This window comes from Labrus bergylta, chromosome 10 (assembly GCF_963930695.1).
Source record: "Labrus bergylta chromosome 10, fLabBer1.1, whole genome shotgun sequence".
NCBI lineage: Eukaryota > Metazoa > Chordata > Actinopteri > Labriformes > Labridae > Labrus > Labrus bergylta.
In genome coordinates, this window is record NC_089204.1 from 5,363,482 (window position 1) to 5,380,706 (window position 17,225).

Genomic DNA, 17,225 nt, shown 5'->3' on the forward strand with positions numbered 1-17,225 from the left:
CTAATGTCATGGGATTATGACCGCTTGTGGTGCAATGCAGCATTGTATGTTCTGCAAACTTATCCTCAATATCATTTAGAGGTTTAACATTATGTGGTTGTAGTTTGTAATGCAAACTTTACCGGCTCTTGAATTTTAAATAAATAATTCCCTAGATGTTGCTGCATAGTTGCTGTGATATAAACCAAAACTATGAGGTGCATTGACTGTTGACATTTCTTGAAGTAGAGCCAGACAGATGTGCATATGTCAAGTCAAGTTTATTTATATAGCACATTTCATATGACAGGCGTAGACTCAATGTGTACACAACATTGTCAGGAGTTAAGGGGGGGAAACAGACTATATAGAATATAGTAGAATGGTCTTACACAGAAATACTGTAACACTTACAAGCCCGTACACATTTCACGCCTCTTCCCTTTTAATGGCTTTGTGTCGCCGCACGTTTTGACAAATAAAGTCAGGTCTCAGTTAGAGGCCATTATGAATTTAGTGCTGATCAGTAAGTGGATCAAGTAAAGAAAATACATGTTCTAATGATTTAAACAAATGTTTTTTCCATCTGTTACGAGCTAGCACCGGCTGCACATTTTAAACAACAAAACACTAGCCCTAACCTGAAGTGTGACAGAGCGGTCAAGAGATGACAAGGACAGAAAGGACTGGTTCTCACGACAGGAAAACATAAGGTTAGGTCAGCTCACCCATATGCGGTTCTGCCGGGCCACCAGCGGCCTGATCGCACCTGATGGCTTTGTGATGAGCGATGAGCACAAGCTGCGTCTATGAGTTCATGTTTTTTTTAGTTGTAGTTGGATCACATAAGATACAGATGGTTTCAATAACAAGTTCATGGGTTTGGGTCGGCTGTCAAGTCCATACGGGTCCTCTGCCAGCTGCCTCTTCACCTGAGTCTTATTACGTCATTTAAAGCAACCTCACCTCAGGAATGATGCGTTTAAGACTATCGGACAACCCAGTAAACACAGCTTAAACCCATTCTCTATTCTCCCCATGAAAACCAGTCCAAATCAATTTACAAAACAGACGGATGAGGATGAAGAAGAAGAAGAACCACCTTACTGTTTCCTAACACATCTCTTATGTTGAATTGAAATGTTTTCACATCTGCTCTAAACAACTACAGACACAGTGCAGCAGGTAGGCAGAGATGGGCTGTTTCTCAAAGAAAGAACAAATAAGTGATTTGTTATTGTTCATCAATGACCTTATATTGTGCACTTTTATATAGTTTCTGGTGTTAATTATCAATGTTGAAGTCTTTCCCATCTTTGATGTGCACAAATTCGTTTTTTTTAATAATGTAAAGCCCCGTCTCGTATTCATGCCTTACCCAAATAAAGTTAGGGTCATTTAATATCACAAGCCTGATAAAGCCATGCGGGTGAAACGCGTTGTTTGTTTGAGAATGTAATTTAATAAAAAGAAGCAGTAATTCAGCCTTCCTGTGTGCGGTAAATCTTCTCGATTGCTGTCAAGATGATGCTTCCTGCTATCACCTGCACCAAGTGAAAGGAGTAACAGTGATGTGCACAGGGCGGCCATGTTTGTGAGGTCATTTCATAGATTCATGTAAACAACAGCCCTACTAATCAAGGTTTTACAGTACATCTTTAAGTGTTGATATCTCACTTTCAACTGTCTACCCTGTGTAACTACTGATTGTTTAGAATAAGTAGATAATCTCACAGTTTCACTGCTAGCTCCAGAACTGAATCTCACTGCTCTGTTTTGTCCATCTCATAACATCCATAGTTATTTTCATTCTCTTTTTTTTTTTTTGCACATTCACATAATGATCCAAACGGGTTTCTGATCCATTGCACCCCTAATATCATGTACAATGATGTGTGTGTTGTTGTTTGTTGGTACATCTCTTTATGCAGATTTAGTTAATGTAGCATCAACATGCATTTGTTTGAGTCTTCATCAAGTTGTGTGGCTCCGGTTCTACTTGTGCACAGATGGCTGTGGGCAGAGAAATTGCTAATTGGAGATTTTTTGTTGCACACTGAAGCGTTCTGCAGTTTAAAAAAAGAGCTGAAGGATTTCTATACTGTGAGGTTGTAAGTCGATGTATGGGAGTTCACTGTTAAACACAGTAATCAGCCATGAGTATTCCTGTTGAAGTCCCTAATGACTGCCTCCGCTGACATGTGGGTGTGGATTAGGTCATCGTCTTTCTCATGCGCACCATCACAGCTGCAGTGCAATTTATTCTCACAACAAGGACGGGGTTCCCATTCGTTTTAATTACATCTGTTTGCTTGTTTCTTTGTTGCACACGCTGACACAAAAAAAAAATACAAATATATAAAAATCCTCAGCATGACGATGTCAAATGCAGCCGGGATGTCGGATAAAACCTGCAATTTAAGATCCAAGCTTTTTGTCATCAGACTCTAAATTTAAAGTCTATTAATGGTTTCCATAATTCATCCAGTGAGAATCCATCTGAGAATGAACTGGTCAAGTGCTGTAAATGATCTGGCCAACAAAAGACATGCAATATCCTCTCATATAATTCATATCATTAACCCTTTCATGGGGTTAATGAGTAATCAACTAAACTCAACTAAATACATAACATATTTATATAATTTTTTAATAATTTAGATATTTTAATTTATACATTTGAATAAAATTCTACATATTATACCTTTTTAAACTGGTTCCTGTAAACATGAAAAATGCTGGTAAGAAGAAGTGCCTTCTCAAATAAAAAAGTACGGCTCCATTGCCTCAGATTTCACTTTCCGCAGAGTTGTACTCGTCTATTGGGTATTGCAGGCGTTTGCAGGAGATCTTTGAGCCTTTTCCAGGAGAAAGTCGTTCTCTTTTCTCAGTCGGGGGTTAAATGCCTTGCTAACGGGGCAGCCAACTCAAGGGCACCTCTGTTGTACTTTTGTATGGACGGGAGATCATTGCTCATTCCTCTCCTGAGCAGTATGGAGGCTGAACGTGGCAACTCTCTCTTTCACTGCGCTGAATCCTGCTCAGGCTTGTATGGAGGACTGACTTGCTCAGCAGGGCTCAAGGTGTGCAGATGCAGCGTGTTTTCTTACTGGTATTGATTGACACCGTGTCTTCTGGAGTAAATCCCCCCGGTTATTAAACATAAACATTTCTTTATGCTGTGCTCTCTTAAAATAAAAACGTTAGGGAGTTAAAGAAGGTGAGATGAGATCACGTCTGTCCGCTGAGTGTAACTGAAACATCGAGTTGTTGCAACAGAGATTAATAAATTGAGCAAGTGTGAACCAAAAAGCATTAATAATGTAAAACCAATCGCGTACGTGGGAGTACAATCTCCGAGTTACAGCCGGATGTGTGTGGGAGGGAAAGATATTGGTTGCAGGTTTTTGAGGGCTGGTTGGAGAGAATGACTGAGCAGGAGAGGAGGGAGCAGAGGGGAGAGAGCAGGAGGAGAAAATAGAGAGGAGGTGAGAGAGTTTCTGTGATCGTTTCTTTTTTTGTTTGGGAGGAGGGCAAGGGGTTGCAGCATCTTACAAAAGCTCATGTAATGATGCTGCGAGCCAGAAACACACAGACGCAAGAGATGTAGAAACACTGCACAGTGAAAGTTAAGAGAAGAAGAAATAACTTAAATCAAGACTTTATATGCTAATTGTTCTTTTTAATGGACAGTTTTATGAAGGAGCATGTTTCTTTGTTTCCAAACATTTTCATTGATATTAAAGGAGATCTATTCTGCGGATCCATATTTACATATATACATATAATTTTACCTTGTTGGATGTCCGTACGAGCCCTGAATCCCCACATACTTGTATGTCGGGGTCCATCAGCACCACGTACTACACCGTAGTTCGCTGCCACTTTAATCAATCATTGCGTTTCCACAGCGAGCGTCGCGGTCCGTCTGCGGAAAGTGCCAACAGCACCACTACGCTCTGCTCCGTTTCAAATACATTACGCTGCAGGCACGCGTCAAGCTGGACATAATATAACAACCCAGACAGGAAGTCAGACAAAGAAACGCACAATTTCAAAATAAAACAAGGACAAGTCACCCTCAGAAAGACAATGCAACATGTTGTTTGCACATTTTTCTCTTTATTCGCGCGGGATCTAGTAGTTCCACAAACGGATCCAAGGACGCAGAGCGCGGGCCGTCCGATGGAGTAAAACGATGCCGCTGATGGATCGCGGCGGGCACTGGGTATGTCTGGATTGGGGGTTATCCTCTGCAGTTTTGTAAGATACAAATATAAGAGACACAGTTGTTGGCGTAATCCCCGGACGTGGTTTCCTGCTGCTCTGAACGAGATGTTAAGAGAACTTCATGAAACACTACCAACCGGAAGCTCACTCAAATTTCCCTGCTACTGCAAACAGAGCTGGCCAATCGGAGGAGAGTGGGCACATGGGCAGGGGGGCCTTAAAGAGACAGCACCCTTACTAAATATCATTACACCCCTGAGTGATATTTTCTTGTTCTGTTATCAGATACTTTTGCTAATTTAATGAGTATTTTCTTCTTTTTTTTGTTTTTTTTTCATCCTTAAAAGCAGAGGTTTGGCAGAGTAGGAAAAAAAAAGCGAAGACACAAAATAAAAGAAGTTTGTCTCTGCTCTTTGTTCTGATTCAGTTTTGTAGGCCATTCTAAAAATAAATAAAGACATTTCCTCTCCTGTAGCTTTTTCTGATGAAGTGTTAATACTTTAAAATGTGTGATCATAACAGGAAAAACAATTCTTACAATGACTAACACTTTTTGACGTCCTCGCTTGAAATCACTTAACTTAATGGCACCTCTGTAATCAAGCCTTATCACAGTTATAATTATTTTGTACTTATGTTTCTAATGAGCGGCCATTAAAAAAACAAATCCGTCCGGTTTGATACTCATTAATAGCATGGGGCCTGCTGAATATGAATGAGCGTGTGTTCGGTGAATGCATGGAGGTGGCTGTTTGGGTTAATTAGTGGGAACCTGGTTTCCTGTCACACCTGTGGAGCCCTTGTCTCTGCCTGCTGGGATATAATGAACAGTTCAGATCTGTGGCGGAGCTGTCTGCTCAAACGGCAGACTGCACTTTTGGCCCGGTGCAGGAAAAGTTTTAACGCATGGATAATGTTCAGCAAGTGCAGCTCTCGTGTGGAGGCTCTGAAGCATGAGTTAAAGTTGGAACAGCACAGTTAGGATTAATGCTTTTGTCTGTACAGAGTTCAATTTTCATTTCCACTGAGTCATCACCAGGGTCAACGTGGGGCCAAAGCAGCCCTGTGTGCAAGTGAGAGAGACATCTCACTCATGTCACTCAAGCAAATCCCAGAGATTACACATTCAAATATACACACATAATAATCTGTTAAACTGATGACTGTGGTAAAATGCTTCTGCTATTAGCCACTAATGAATCCCTTCTAAACCCCAGTGACATTACACTAGAGCTGCAGACAGGTTGGAAATAAACCTTTACAGTATATATGAGGTAATTATTGTTCATATTAGCTCATGAATATGTTATACAGTATTTAGATTTTACAATACCAAATTCAAGGTATGTACTGTATTTGCCAATCAGATTGCTTATGATTGCATGAGGTCAGAGGTTGATTTGATGTGTAATTACTGAAGAACGAGTGATTGCAAAATGATTTAAAAAGTCAGAAAAAAAACTGCTCCAGCATGTCCTACTTCTGCATGTTACAGAATTAAATAAAGTTCATCTGATTCTGATATGTTTCCCTTTTTTCACTGAGTAGTTGCCTGCTATAGCTTCAATGGAAAAACACTCAATTCAGGTAACAACCAAGCAGCAACTTCCAGTGTTGAAAAATAAAGCCAATCTTAAAAACTGCAGTTCCTTGAGTGTCCACTTGAGGCTGGCTCCAAAAGACCTGGAAGTCCCATACACACCCTATATTAAAATGTCCTAAGCAGAAATTAACATGTTTACAGCCTGGTACAAAACAATGATTTTGTCTGATTAGTTGACGTCTTTATCGGCATACACTGAATGGGGGGAGAATTTTTGATGACTCAATCTGGATCTTGTGAAAGATAAGAGTCATGCGTAGTTAGGGGTGTGACTGATGCCCTCTTTAGAGGCAGATGGTGCAAAAAAGGCAAAGATGTTCTGAGAAACTAAACAACCACTGATAAGGTATAGTAATAATACTGGATTTTGCACAAATCTGACTCTGCAAGCATCTTCAGCCTGTTGTTTGCAAACTGTTAGCATGTGGAGTATGTGTATGTGTATTCAACTAGTGCCATGATATCTATGGGCTGTGGATAAATGGCGACCTTGGAAAGGATGATTTATTACATGCTAGTGAAGATAGATTTGTGAGGTTCCAAACTTATAAAGCTAAGTTGAAGGTTGACAATAAAAATTGGATTTATTTTTTCAAACCCAATAGGTGATGTCCCTTAGGCTTTGTCTGTGTTTATTTAGTCTATGGTATCAACCAACAAAATACTTAAAAAAAAAAAAACACTGTCCATTTGTTCTCCCTTCCAACTATGAAGAGTCAACCACTTTGTCAGTGACCATAAGCTTCAAAATATGAAACTTTAGAGCTAAAGAGTAAAATTCTGCTGAGGGCTGTAGACAGGCAAATGGTTGGGTCAAACGAAAACGGCACCTTTATCCAGGAAACCAGGATTTAAATCCTGCTTTAAACAAATGGTCAAAGTAGACTTTTTAGTAAGGTTGAGGTATTCTTAAAATATCCATCTAGTCATTTTCTAAATCACTTGATCTGTTCGAGGCCGCGACCAGATCCCAGCACATCCCAGCTGTCATTGGGCTGACATGAGAAGACGAGCAAACATTCATGCTCTTTTTAAATGATGCAGCATGTATTAGTTTAATGTTTTAGTCACTGTGCTTTAGTTACTATTCACGTATTTTATGTCTACTGCAGCCCTAAACTCATAAAATGGGAAATATGTGACAGTACAAGAAGTACAGTTGTACTTCGATTGTCATACTTTGCAGCTATGGCCACTAACAAAGCTGCTCTATTCAACGAATTGTTAGTGAGAGAGTTGTCTGGCCCCACCTTCATGCTCACGCCTGCAGGCCATAAGACGCTTCACCTCCACACTCCCTGAGGTGACATGCACTGAAGCAACACATGCAAACTCCTTAAGCAAAAAGAGTGACCTGAGCTCTCTACTCCCGCTGAGCTGAGTTTTCTACTCCCAGTGAGGTCATGGTTTTTCCCTAGAAACATGTTGTGTAACCTTCCACCTGCCTGACATTGCGCGGAGTAAAAAGTCTAAGTTTAAGAATCTTTCAAATACTGGAGGAGTGCTGCTTGGCTGCCTGCAGAATGAAGAGCAGGAAAGTTATGCATCAAGTGCTGAATAAAGCAACTGGGCCCAGTGGAATGTGAAACAATGGCTCCTTCCAGGTGGTGATGTGCTGTGAGAGGCGGGAGGAGGGGGGGATTGGATGAGACAGAAAGCTCGTCTGGCTGTCTGGCTGTTAGCATTGGACTTGGCAGCTCTCTGCCAGGGAAACGCTGACAGGCAGGCACGCCTGTCACAGCACATAAGTGCCTTCCTGCAGAACCCTGAGCCCTGTAGGGCAGGTCAGCTCTCCTGTGTTCAGCTCACCGCCTCAGTCTTCCACTCGCGCCACAGGTTGGAGGGTGAAGCAGGGGGCGTGTGTCACAGCCTTTATACGCCTGAAAGACTCTGAAAGGTGAGAGAAAGGCCACCGGTGACATGGTGGAAATGTGTTGCACACAATGTGTTGTGGTAGACCTTAACATCCTTTAATTAAAGGAGATGTTTTGTGATGAAAATGTGCTGGAGATATTTCCGCTTGCAGAGACTTAATAATCAAAGTGGGTCAGTAGAAAAAACTACTGATGCACACAGAGTTCAGCTGTTACTTTTATACGTCTTACAAATTGATGATCATCTTAAAATCTGGACTTTTGATTAAAGTATCTTTTTTGCGGTTTTTTTTTTGTCTGCATTGACAATCAGTCCCCTGGAGGTCTGGAGCCGTTACCATGACGAGGATGAGACTGTTGTTGTTTTTCTTGGAGCTGCCCTTGATTGCTCCTTTCAGCGAGGAAGCTTCGTTTAAACGGTGAAACTTGAATACAAATTTTTCAATTCGGGCCTCATTATTATATTGAAAAAATGTCTCCTCCCCTCATAGCTTATCAAGTTTATGTGCAAACAACTGAGCTCCGTCAACAAGAGAGTACAGCTTTGTGCAGATAAACAGATAGCTCTGTACATACAGACATAAAACAAGCTTGTTTGCTCCCCTGTGAATATCAGTGGTGCTGTATGCTTTACAAGGTTACCTTGGATTTATTAGCAGCCCCAATCAATAGTTGATGCCCTGACATATAAACATTATCAACAAATCAAAACCTTCATTCTTCAAATCTTACCCAAAAACTGAGCGTGTCTTTACTCTTTTTTTATCTACTTATTTTTGAACATTTATTTTAAAAGTCAACAACCTATTTTTAACTCTTTATGAAGGCTGTTCCACAAGTTAAACCCAAACTGTCAAACTGGCCCTGTTAGTTATTTATTTTACAAACATGAACAATTTCACTATTAAAGGTCACATTATATGTAAAATCCAATTCACCATGTTTCTCTAACACTAATATGTGTCCCTAGTCTGTCTACAAACCCCCCAATGATGAGAAAAGTCCATCCTCTCCGTCTTCTGCCTGCTCCACTTTTCAGAAAATGTGTGCTCAAACAGGCCGTTTAGAGATTTTTCCTTCATGACATCACAAAGGGCAGTAACCCCTCCCCCAGGTGGGTGACACTCCTACAGCTAGGTGTTTGTTCTGCCTTGTGAGTCTGCCTTCTCACTGTAAACAATAGGACATGGAGCGAGAAAGACCGAGCCACATCCCCTTCCAGAGAGGGGGCGTGGTCAGACACAGCTCATTTACATTTAAAGGTACAGACACAGAAACAGCCTGTTCTGAGCAGGGCTGAAATAGAGGGGTTAATAGACTTGATCAAATACAGGATCAGAGTTCACAGACATGTTTTGAGGAGCTCTGAGACTTATTTAAACTGGTTGAAAAGGAGGATCATATGTGACCTTTAAACTATTTTTGGACTTGGTGTTATATTCTAGAAATTCGCTGATGTTAAGGTGACGTGATATTTCTTTCTTGGGTTCTCAGGATATTCTGACAGAAACACTTATTTCAAAAAATAAAGGCTCCTTGCTGCAATAAAAAGGAATATGAATGATTTACCTCTACCACCCCCCCCCCCCCCCCCACCCCCTCCCTATCCTCTTTAAAGCCCAGACTGCCATCTACATAAAGTGACTCAGGGATTCTGGTAGAGTGTTCCTGCTGCATGCAAAAATCCCCAAATGTTAATTTAACACAACAAAAGAGACACTGTTTTGAAAATATGTTCTTGTCTATTTATAACCTAAAGTAAAAGTGATAAATAACATCTGTGTGTGTGTGTGTGTGTGTGTGTGTGTCTTGGTGTGTGCAGATTACCTCACTTTGACCTTTGCTGTTAAAGATAATGTTTGCATAGCCTGTTCCTGTTGTTTTGACTAGCACAGAGTAAGCAGCAGCTCGCTCGCCTTGTTTTCCTCGTGGAGATAACTCGAGACTTCTTAAAATTCATTCCTTGACATTTTACAAAACTCACAGATTCCTGCAACATGTGAGCAGGTGAACAGTTGTGTGAACATGTGTTGTTTCTTACTTTACTGAAGGCAAACCACTTGACAAGCACTCATTGACGGCAACACAACAAATACTTCAATATTCAACAAGCTTTTTTGTAGAATTTTTTTTTTTTTAAAGTTAAGAGACAAGGCAGAAAATGTGGATCTTTCCCATGCTTTTAGAGGTTTCTAAAGCGATACTTTAAGTCCAGTCTAATCCATCTCCTTGTGTTTGCTGAATTTCATTGCACTAGTATTGATCTGTCTTGGCGTATATAGGAAATCAAAGTCACCTAAAAGTGGGAACTCTTCGGATTTCCAGTAATAAATGTATCTTTATAAGTCTCAGACTGCCTTGATTGTGATGCTCCTGGCTGTGGTGTGTGTGTGGGGGAGTGTTAGGTGTATTGATTCTAATGTGAATTCTGGCAGACAAAGACGAAGCACAACTGCCCTGACTGCTGGCCTTCAGACACATTTACATATCTCACATTTTCTAACAAGCTGTCTTACTTAATGCTTTCAGTCGCAGACATTACATAATGAATTGAAAGTGACTGTATGGAGTTAGAGGAGAGAGCAGATGGGAAGAGGGAAGATGAAAAGAGACTCGAAGAAAGATGAATTGAGATGATCCTTTTGAGATGATACACTTATAACAGACACAGATTGTATTTATGGCTGGATTGCTTTTTCAGGGGAATGAGGAAAGTGCCATTTCAGTATAATGTAGACATTCATTCTGCTTTATATTCCTGAAATCTAAAAGCTTTTCTTCTCTTTTTTTATCTCTTTGTTCTTTCCCACAGATGTGCCGTGGACTGTCGATGATTTCTCCTCCTCCTCCAGGTGAAACCCAATGGCTGACAAAGACTGCACTTCGCACCGCCCTTGTTACCCCTGAGCTCACAAAGACAGATCTCATCCTCAGCTAAAACACTCTGTACCTTTCCCTTTTTTCTTTTGTCTCCTGACCAATCATCACTCTTCAGTCATCACCATGGCTCGTCTGCTGGCTTCTGCGTTTCTTCTGGTTCTCCAGACGTACGCTGCCCCGCCTGAGCTTGTCCAGGCAGGATTTGACATGTCACTAGACCTTGATTCTGGACTACCAGCCAATTTCTCTGGAGTGTTGCCCTCATCTCCACCCCCCGGGACAAGTAAAAGAGCCCCGCACAGTATCATCATCGGGGTACGCAAGGGGGGAACTAGAGCGCTGTTGGAGATGCTGGACATTCACCCTGAGGTCGCTGCTGCTGCCACCGAGGTGCACTTCTTTGACTGGGATGAGAACTATGCCAAGGGCTTTGAGTGGTACCGCGAGCTGATGCCCTACTCTTACCCGCACCAGATCACGGTGGAAAAGACTCCAGGTTACTTCACATCAGCCCTCGCACCAGAACGCATATGCGCCATGAACTCGTCCATAAAGCTGCTGCTGATCTTGCGGGACCCAGCAGAGCGTGTCATATCCGACTACACCCAGGTCTACTTCAACCGCCTTGAGAACCACAAGCCTGTGCAAGCCATTGAGAACCTGCTAGTGCGCAACGGAGCCTTAAACATCAGGTACAAGGCCATTCAGAGGAGCCTGTACGATATCCACATGCGGAACTGGCTGCGTCACTTCCCCCTGGAACAGATACACATTGTAGACGGGGACGCTCTGATTCGCGACCCGCTGCCAGAGCTTCAGAAGGTGGAGCGTTTCCTCAACCTGCCTCCAAGGATAGTATCCTCCAATTTCTACTTCAACCAGACCAAGGGGTTTTACTGCATCCGCAGTGACGGTAGAGAGCGCTGTCTGCACGAGTCCAAAGGGCGCCCTCACCCGGCAGTGAACAGCACCGTCCTCCAGCAGCTCCGCTCCTACCTGCAGGAGCACAACCGAACCTTCTTCAGGCTGGTGAAGCGCACCTTCGACTGGCAATAAGTAACCCGATCACGGATCAGACTCGAAGGAGCCGCTGCCTTGTCTGTGATTAGGACGAAAAGGGGGAATGAAGCACTTTACAAAACTAACATTTACAAACCCCCTTTGTATAGCCTCTTATTAACTTCTGTTGTGGACTCTGGTTTCAGCAGAGCCATTCTATAATCAAATGATAAGGCAAAAAAAAAAGAAGACAAACTGTAACTAGGGGCATAAGATTAACTGGAGGAGTCTCCAAGCTTAATAAGTTGTTCTATCTCTGCTGGTTTAAGTGATCAAAACTGCAGCAAAAAAACGAGTTTGTGAAACGGATGAACTGTTTTTCTTCTCTCTTGTTTGATATTCTCGTACTTGATAATAAATGGTTCTGCTTTCAAATGTACCAGACAAGCTGCATGTTTCCGTCTCTCTCCATACATTCTGGCCATCAAAAGCTCCCTGAGCCCACTAACCCGGGTTATTTAGGGAGTATGTGTAGGTAGGCAGAGGCATTTGAATAAGCCTTTGATTTGCTAAGGTGGAAGGTAATCATTAATGCAAGGGAAATGGGTACCCTGGAGCAGCGCTTTAGTAGTACAGGAATCACTAATGGCTTTGGACACTGAAGGTAGCCTGTGCCTGCAGCTAAATCAGTCACATCGCCATAGTCAGCAAGCTCAACTCCAGGGAGCTGCTGCTGCATTTTGCTGCTTTTCTCTGCAACAATTTGCCCAGGTGTTAAATATAGTCATTAAATCATGTGCCTAGCAGTGCTGCGGAACATCACAAATGCTCCTGTATCTGTGTAAACGTTTCTCTTCATATTATCTCTTTCCTGAATCACTCTTGGCATGCAGTTTTTTTCCCAGAAACATCTTGTCGTCTCCACATCAGATAGACACGGGTCATGTTTCTTTCATTGATTAGGCTTTAAACAGCAGCCAAAGCTACAGCTCCACTGGGATGTGATATTCATGTGATCTCCTTGCTCTGTCTGCTGGAATAAGCACTATAACTCTCCTGAGGCAAGTAGTCATTGATGCTACATTGGATCTATATCCAGAACAGAACAGGGGAGGGGGAGCATAGCTGTAGGCTACACAGAATTATGCTGAATATTTATATAAATAGTTCATGAAGATCTGGAGCTTTAAAGTATAATTAGACTGGAAAATGATGTGATTCTCATGTGTGTACACAAGTTGTGTTTGATGAAAAGGCAGCGCTAAATCCTCCGTAAGTCCTCTTGCTCAGGGACTTTTCTTACGTCTGCTCACCAGGGGGCACTTTGGCACCAGAGGAACCCACAAGAGAGCTGCGTGAGGAAATGAGTCGAGACGTGCTCTCTCGAGGATCCCCTCTGTGGGTGCACACACAGGTGAAGGGCCTGTGACGTTTTACCTCCTGACCCAGGTCGAGGCCTGTCTGCTCTGCTATGAATCAAGAAGAGAACGGCCCGAGCGGCCTTGCTCCTCTGCCACAACACACACACACACAATCATTCTTAAGGTGTTACATTACCAGTGTTTCCATTAAGCAGGTGTGTCGGAAGGACAAAAGGGCATGTTTTACTTACAATGTGAGAGCACACGCCGAACAAATTCTCTCCTAAAGCCCTCGTTTATTTCAGGAAAAGTTGACTGAGTGTGCTTGTCGTTTTGCAGGACCACTGAGAGCTGCAAAGTGCATTTGTAGCGGTCTCATTTTGAACTGCAGTCAGCAGTAGGTCCTCTCAGGAAAAGGACATTTATATCAGCAAATCCCCTAAAATGTAATAACTGCAGAAATGAGACTATACACAATGTGGAGATATGACTGCATGGGCTTTATATGATAATCCAGGGTTGACTTTTGGCAGAGGGGCTGTTTGTTAATAGGCAAGGCAAGCAACTGCTTAGGGCACCAGGCCAGTGGGGGGCCCCTGGGGCTGACAAACTTTAAACCACAGCAGTGGCTCAAAATGTGCAAATTTTGCAAAAACGGAAGAAAAAGGGGGCACCGCCTAACAGCACTCCCTCTTGTTGACCTGCTAAACGTGGCATGTCTTTTTGCTTTGAAAACCAACATTTGTCAATGAAAGTCAACGAAGGAAAATAAAGAGGAAATATCTGTCTGGGAGTGAAAAAAAGAAAGGGAGAAAGAGGAAGCTGAGTAAATGTTGGGAAACTGGCAGACAAAATGGTCAATGAGTTTTTGCCTATAGGGCCCCAACAGATTCTGTAATCGCTGCTGCCTTTTGGTTCGATTAAAGTGAGTTGTTGGATCAATTAAACAATGACATAATGCTGCCCCCCCCCTCCCCCCAGATAATTCAGCTGTTTATCAAGTTCATTTAAGAATCTGGCCTCTATTTTCTTTTAATAATTTGCAAGCATGACGGTATTCTTACATTTCACACTTAAAAAAACTCAACTCTAAGCAAGGGTCATTGTCTCATTTCTAGTAAAAAAAAAAAGTCCCATTACACCTATGTTAAGCCACATTTTTTGGGGAGCCAAACTAGGTGGAGGACAGCATTATCTTCATTGTTTTTGAAGCACTTTGCACAAAAGTATTGTGCAAGGACATTTAATCCTGCTTCAATCTGGTTACAGTGTCTGAAAATAGCAAAGTCAGAGCTCTGCCATTGAAAACTGCAGTGTCTTGTGCAGTTGGAAGTTCAATCCAGCCTTTGGTGTTTTTGGTAATCTGAGAATCTGTGTGTCCTGTTGTATGTAAAAAGCACATAATGCTATGATTCTGTAATGCAAAGTAAAGTCATTTAAAGCCCCTGACACTAACAAGTTGCTTTAACTAATGGCTACCATTGAGCGAGTCACTTATCATGGCATGTCTTTGATAACTGCCAACCTCGGGCGTAATTAAAGGTTTGAGGGGTGGTCTGAAGCAATCTGCTCTAGATGCTTTAGCTGCTCTTGTCATCCTAGAAGCCTCTAATGATCTGTCTGGGATTGTGATTGATGAAGCACTTAGCATCGAATCAAAGCACGAGGAACGCTTGCTGCTTGCTAAGCTGCAAACTAACAATCACTGTATTTGTGCAGTACAAGTCTATTACGGAGGTGTCCTTCATGTGTATTAATGACCTCAATGTTAGAAGCTAATACTCATTAGGAGATGACTGACACGGCTCAGCAGGTACACATAAACTATAACCAGCATGGGTCACTGAGCCGGGCTGCAGCTCTATAACTGCAGGAGTTAGTTTTCTTCATTTTAATTTTTAGTTCATGAACACTGCAGCACCTGAAGCATCTCTACAAGCGATTAATTACACCCTGAATGACTTGCTGTTTTAATGATGATGCAGTGCTTTTATAGGATTTCAAAGATAACCTCATTGCCATCTGAATGAGCATCTCTGTGTTTATATCTCTATTAAAAACAGAGCTACTCCGCACAGCTGTGCACACAGGTGTGACCATCTGGACGATGCCTCCGAGCTCGCATCACCGTGAAGCTATTTCTAAAACATCAAGGTGGCACCGTGCAGGATAAGAAAACACACTTTTATTCAATTTGTGCTGCCAAGACATCACCGAGCAGCAGCACAGTGTTTTTAGTTCTCTGTTTTTTTGGCTCAAATGCAAAAAGCCTGTGGGGACTGATGCATACTATATCCAACAATGCCGTACACAACATCACTGAAGCCTTTTTACATCTTGCTTGATCAGAAAAAGAACAATGAACATAAATGTAATGAGATCAGGGACTCGCAAACCGATGTTTCCCAAAATACACGCTGGATAATCGCAAACACAAAAGCCTCAGAAACCTAAGAGCAGTTCAGATAAACCTGTTTTTCACACATAATTTAAAGGCTCCTTGTTTTTTTTGTTCCTTTGTGATTACTTATTCATTTGTTTGTTGATTTATTTTTCATTGCCTCGGGTGCAGAGGGCATGTGTTTGCTGCTCTCATGGAAGTTTTAGCTGAAGGGGAAGGGAAGGCTTCTGCTGCATTCAGGTCAAAGGGAGGAGAAGGAGACATGTCTGCTTATTTGCAGCTGAGTTATAAAAGCTTCTGATTAATCCTTTGAGGCCCTGAAAACAAAGGGATGAAAAAAAAAACTGAGGTGAGATCAGGGCTACACACGCTGAGCTCATTGTATCAAACTGTCTATTTAGTCAAAGTGAAGCACAGCCTCCTCGTGCAAGTGGACTTCATGCTGCTCTGCAGGAGACAGAAAGTCAAGAGTCACTGATGTATGAAGTATGGATTTAAAGTTTGGCATACAACAGAACACTGTGTTATGAACCACCAGGCCAAATTGCAGTAACAAAAAAAAAAGCAAATTATATAAAATATGCTATGTGGCTGTCAGGGGCGTGTCCAGAGGGGTTGCCAGGGGCTGCATGGGCAATCTTAAAATCTGATTGACCTCCATTTATGTGGATTTAGTTGTGAGTGATTCTGCACAGGTCCCTGCTGATGAATGAGAGACACCCCTAATTAAATCAAATGTCCAACACCTGTGCACACAAAGTGGGTGGAGCATTGTCTACTGAAGATAACGGCTTTGGGAGTTGTTTGAGAGCACACATGACGAAGGTCCAGAGGAACAGAAATGTTGTGTATCTTCTAAGAAAGTTGACGCTGAGCAAGATCAGTGTGCAGGATTTCTCTCTTTTCAAGGCTGCAGTTATACATCCTGCACATACTGCTTCATGAGAGGGCTGTATGTGCAAACACCTCCTTAGAAACAAGCTTAGTGTTTCACCATCTTGTCTTATATGTTAAGAACAACAGAAGCAGAGAATAGAGAATATGTCACTGAGAAAGATAGCTCTATAAAGGGTCATAAGGTAAAAAAGACATAAACATACTCCACTAACGTTATATCTGTGGTGCTTCCCCACTAAATCCTAACAAGACATGCATCCCCTTTTTTTAGTACACTTCACACTCAGCACTATGTGTCTCCATATGTCGGAGTGCTGATACAGCATATATAGACTCTGTGTCTGTTCTCCGAGCTGCAGTCACTTCTCTCCCTCAGCCTCTTTTATCCCTCAATCCTCCCCAGCAGCTCTTGTCTATCCAAATCAAGGGCTGGCGGAAGAGTGCCAGAAGGCATTTCACTCTGAAATCTACTCTCCTTTGGGTTTACAGTCGAGCCCTCGGTCCCTGCTATGATTCCTCCGCAGCCAAACAACAACAACAGCCTCAGTGCACAGTGACGGCTGAGAACATCACATTTCACTGCTGGATTATAGCAGGCCGGGCCCACAGGAGCAAAGTGTCACACAAATGCTATTTCCTGCTGCAGCAGAGAGGGGCAAGAGGGAGCAGACTAAAGGAGGAAGGTCTCTCGGAGCTCCCTTGAAGTGCGTCAGTCTCTCTGCCTGTCGTCCTCCTGCAGCTAGTGTCTGATTGCTCATGTCTCACTCATTTATCTTCTCTTTCTCTGCTTGTTTAATGTTTTATTTGCTGAAGAGGAAAGATACATTTTCACAAATGCACTCGTGAACATTTCTAGAAAATTTCAGGCAGGCTGCCCCCGAAAGCTTGTTCACAAATGCACCTCACAGCTGGAAGGCATCCCTGTTGGAAATTTGCAAAAAGAATTACGTGGAAGGGGCAGACGAGTCAGCAGTCGGACGCTATGATGACAATTTTTGCCT

The 17,225-nt window shown here is 42.4% G+C and overlaps 1 protein-coding gene across 1 annotated transcript in view; it reads left to right on the plus strand.

Moving 5' to 3' along the window:
• hs3st1l1 (heparan sulfate (glucosamine) 3-O-sulfotransferase 1-like1) overlaps positions 1-12,004 on the plus strand; it is a 35,862-nt gene extending 23,858 nt beyond the window's left edge. The window contains exon 2 of the mRNA XM_020651985.3: positions 10,499-12,004. Within this exon, the coding sequence (XP_020507641.2) occupies positions 10,690-11,622 (933 nt within the window). The 5' untranslated portion in view covers positions 10,499-10,689 and the 3' untranslated portion in view covers positions 11,623-12,004. The remainder of the gene's footprint in view (positions 1-10,498) is intronic.
• Positions 12,005-17,225: the final 5,221 nt, after the last annotated feature.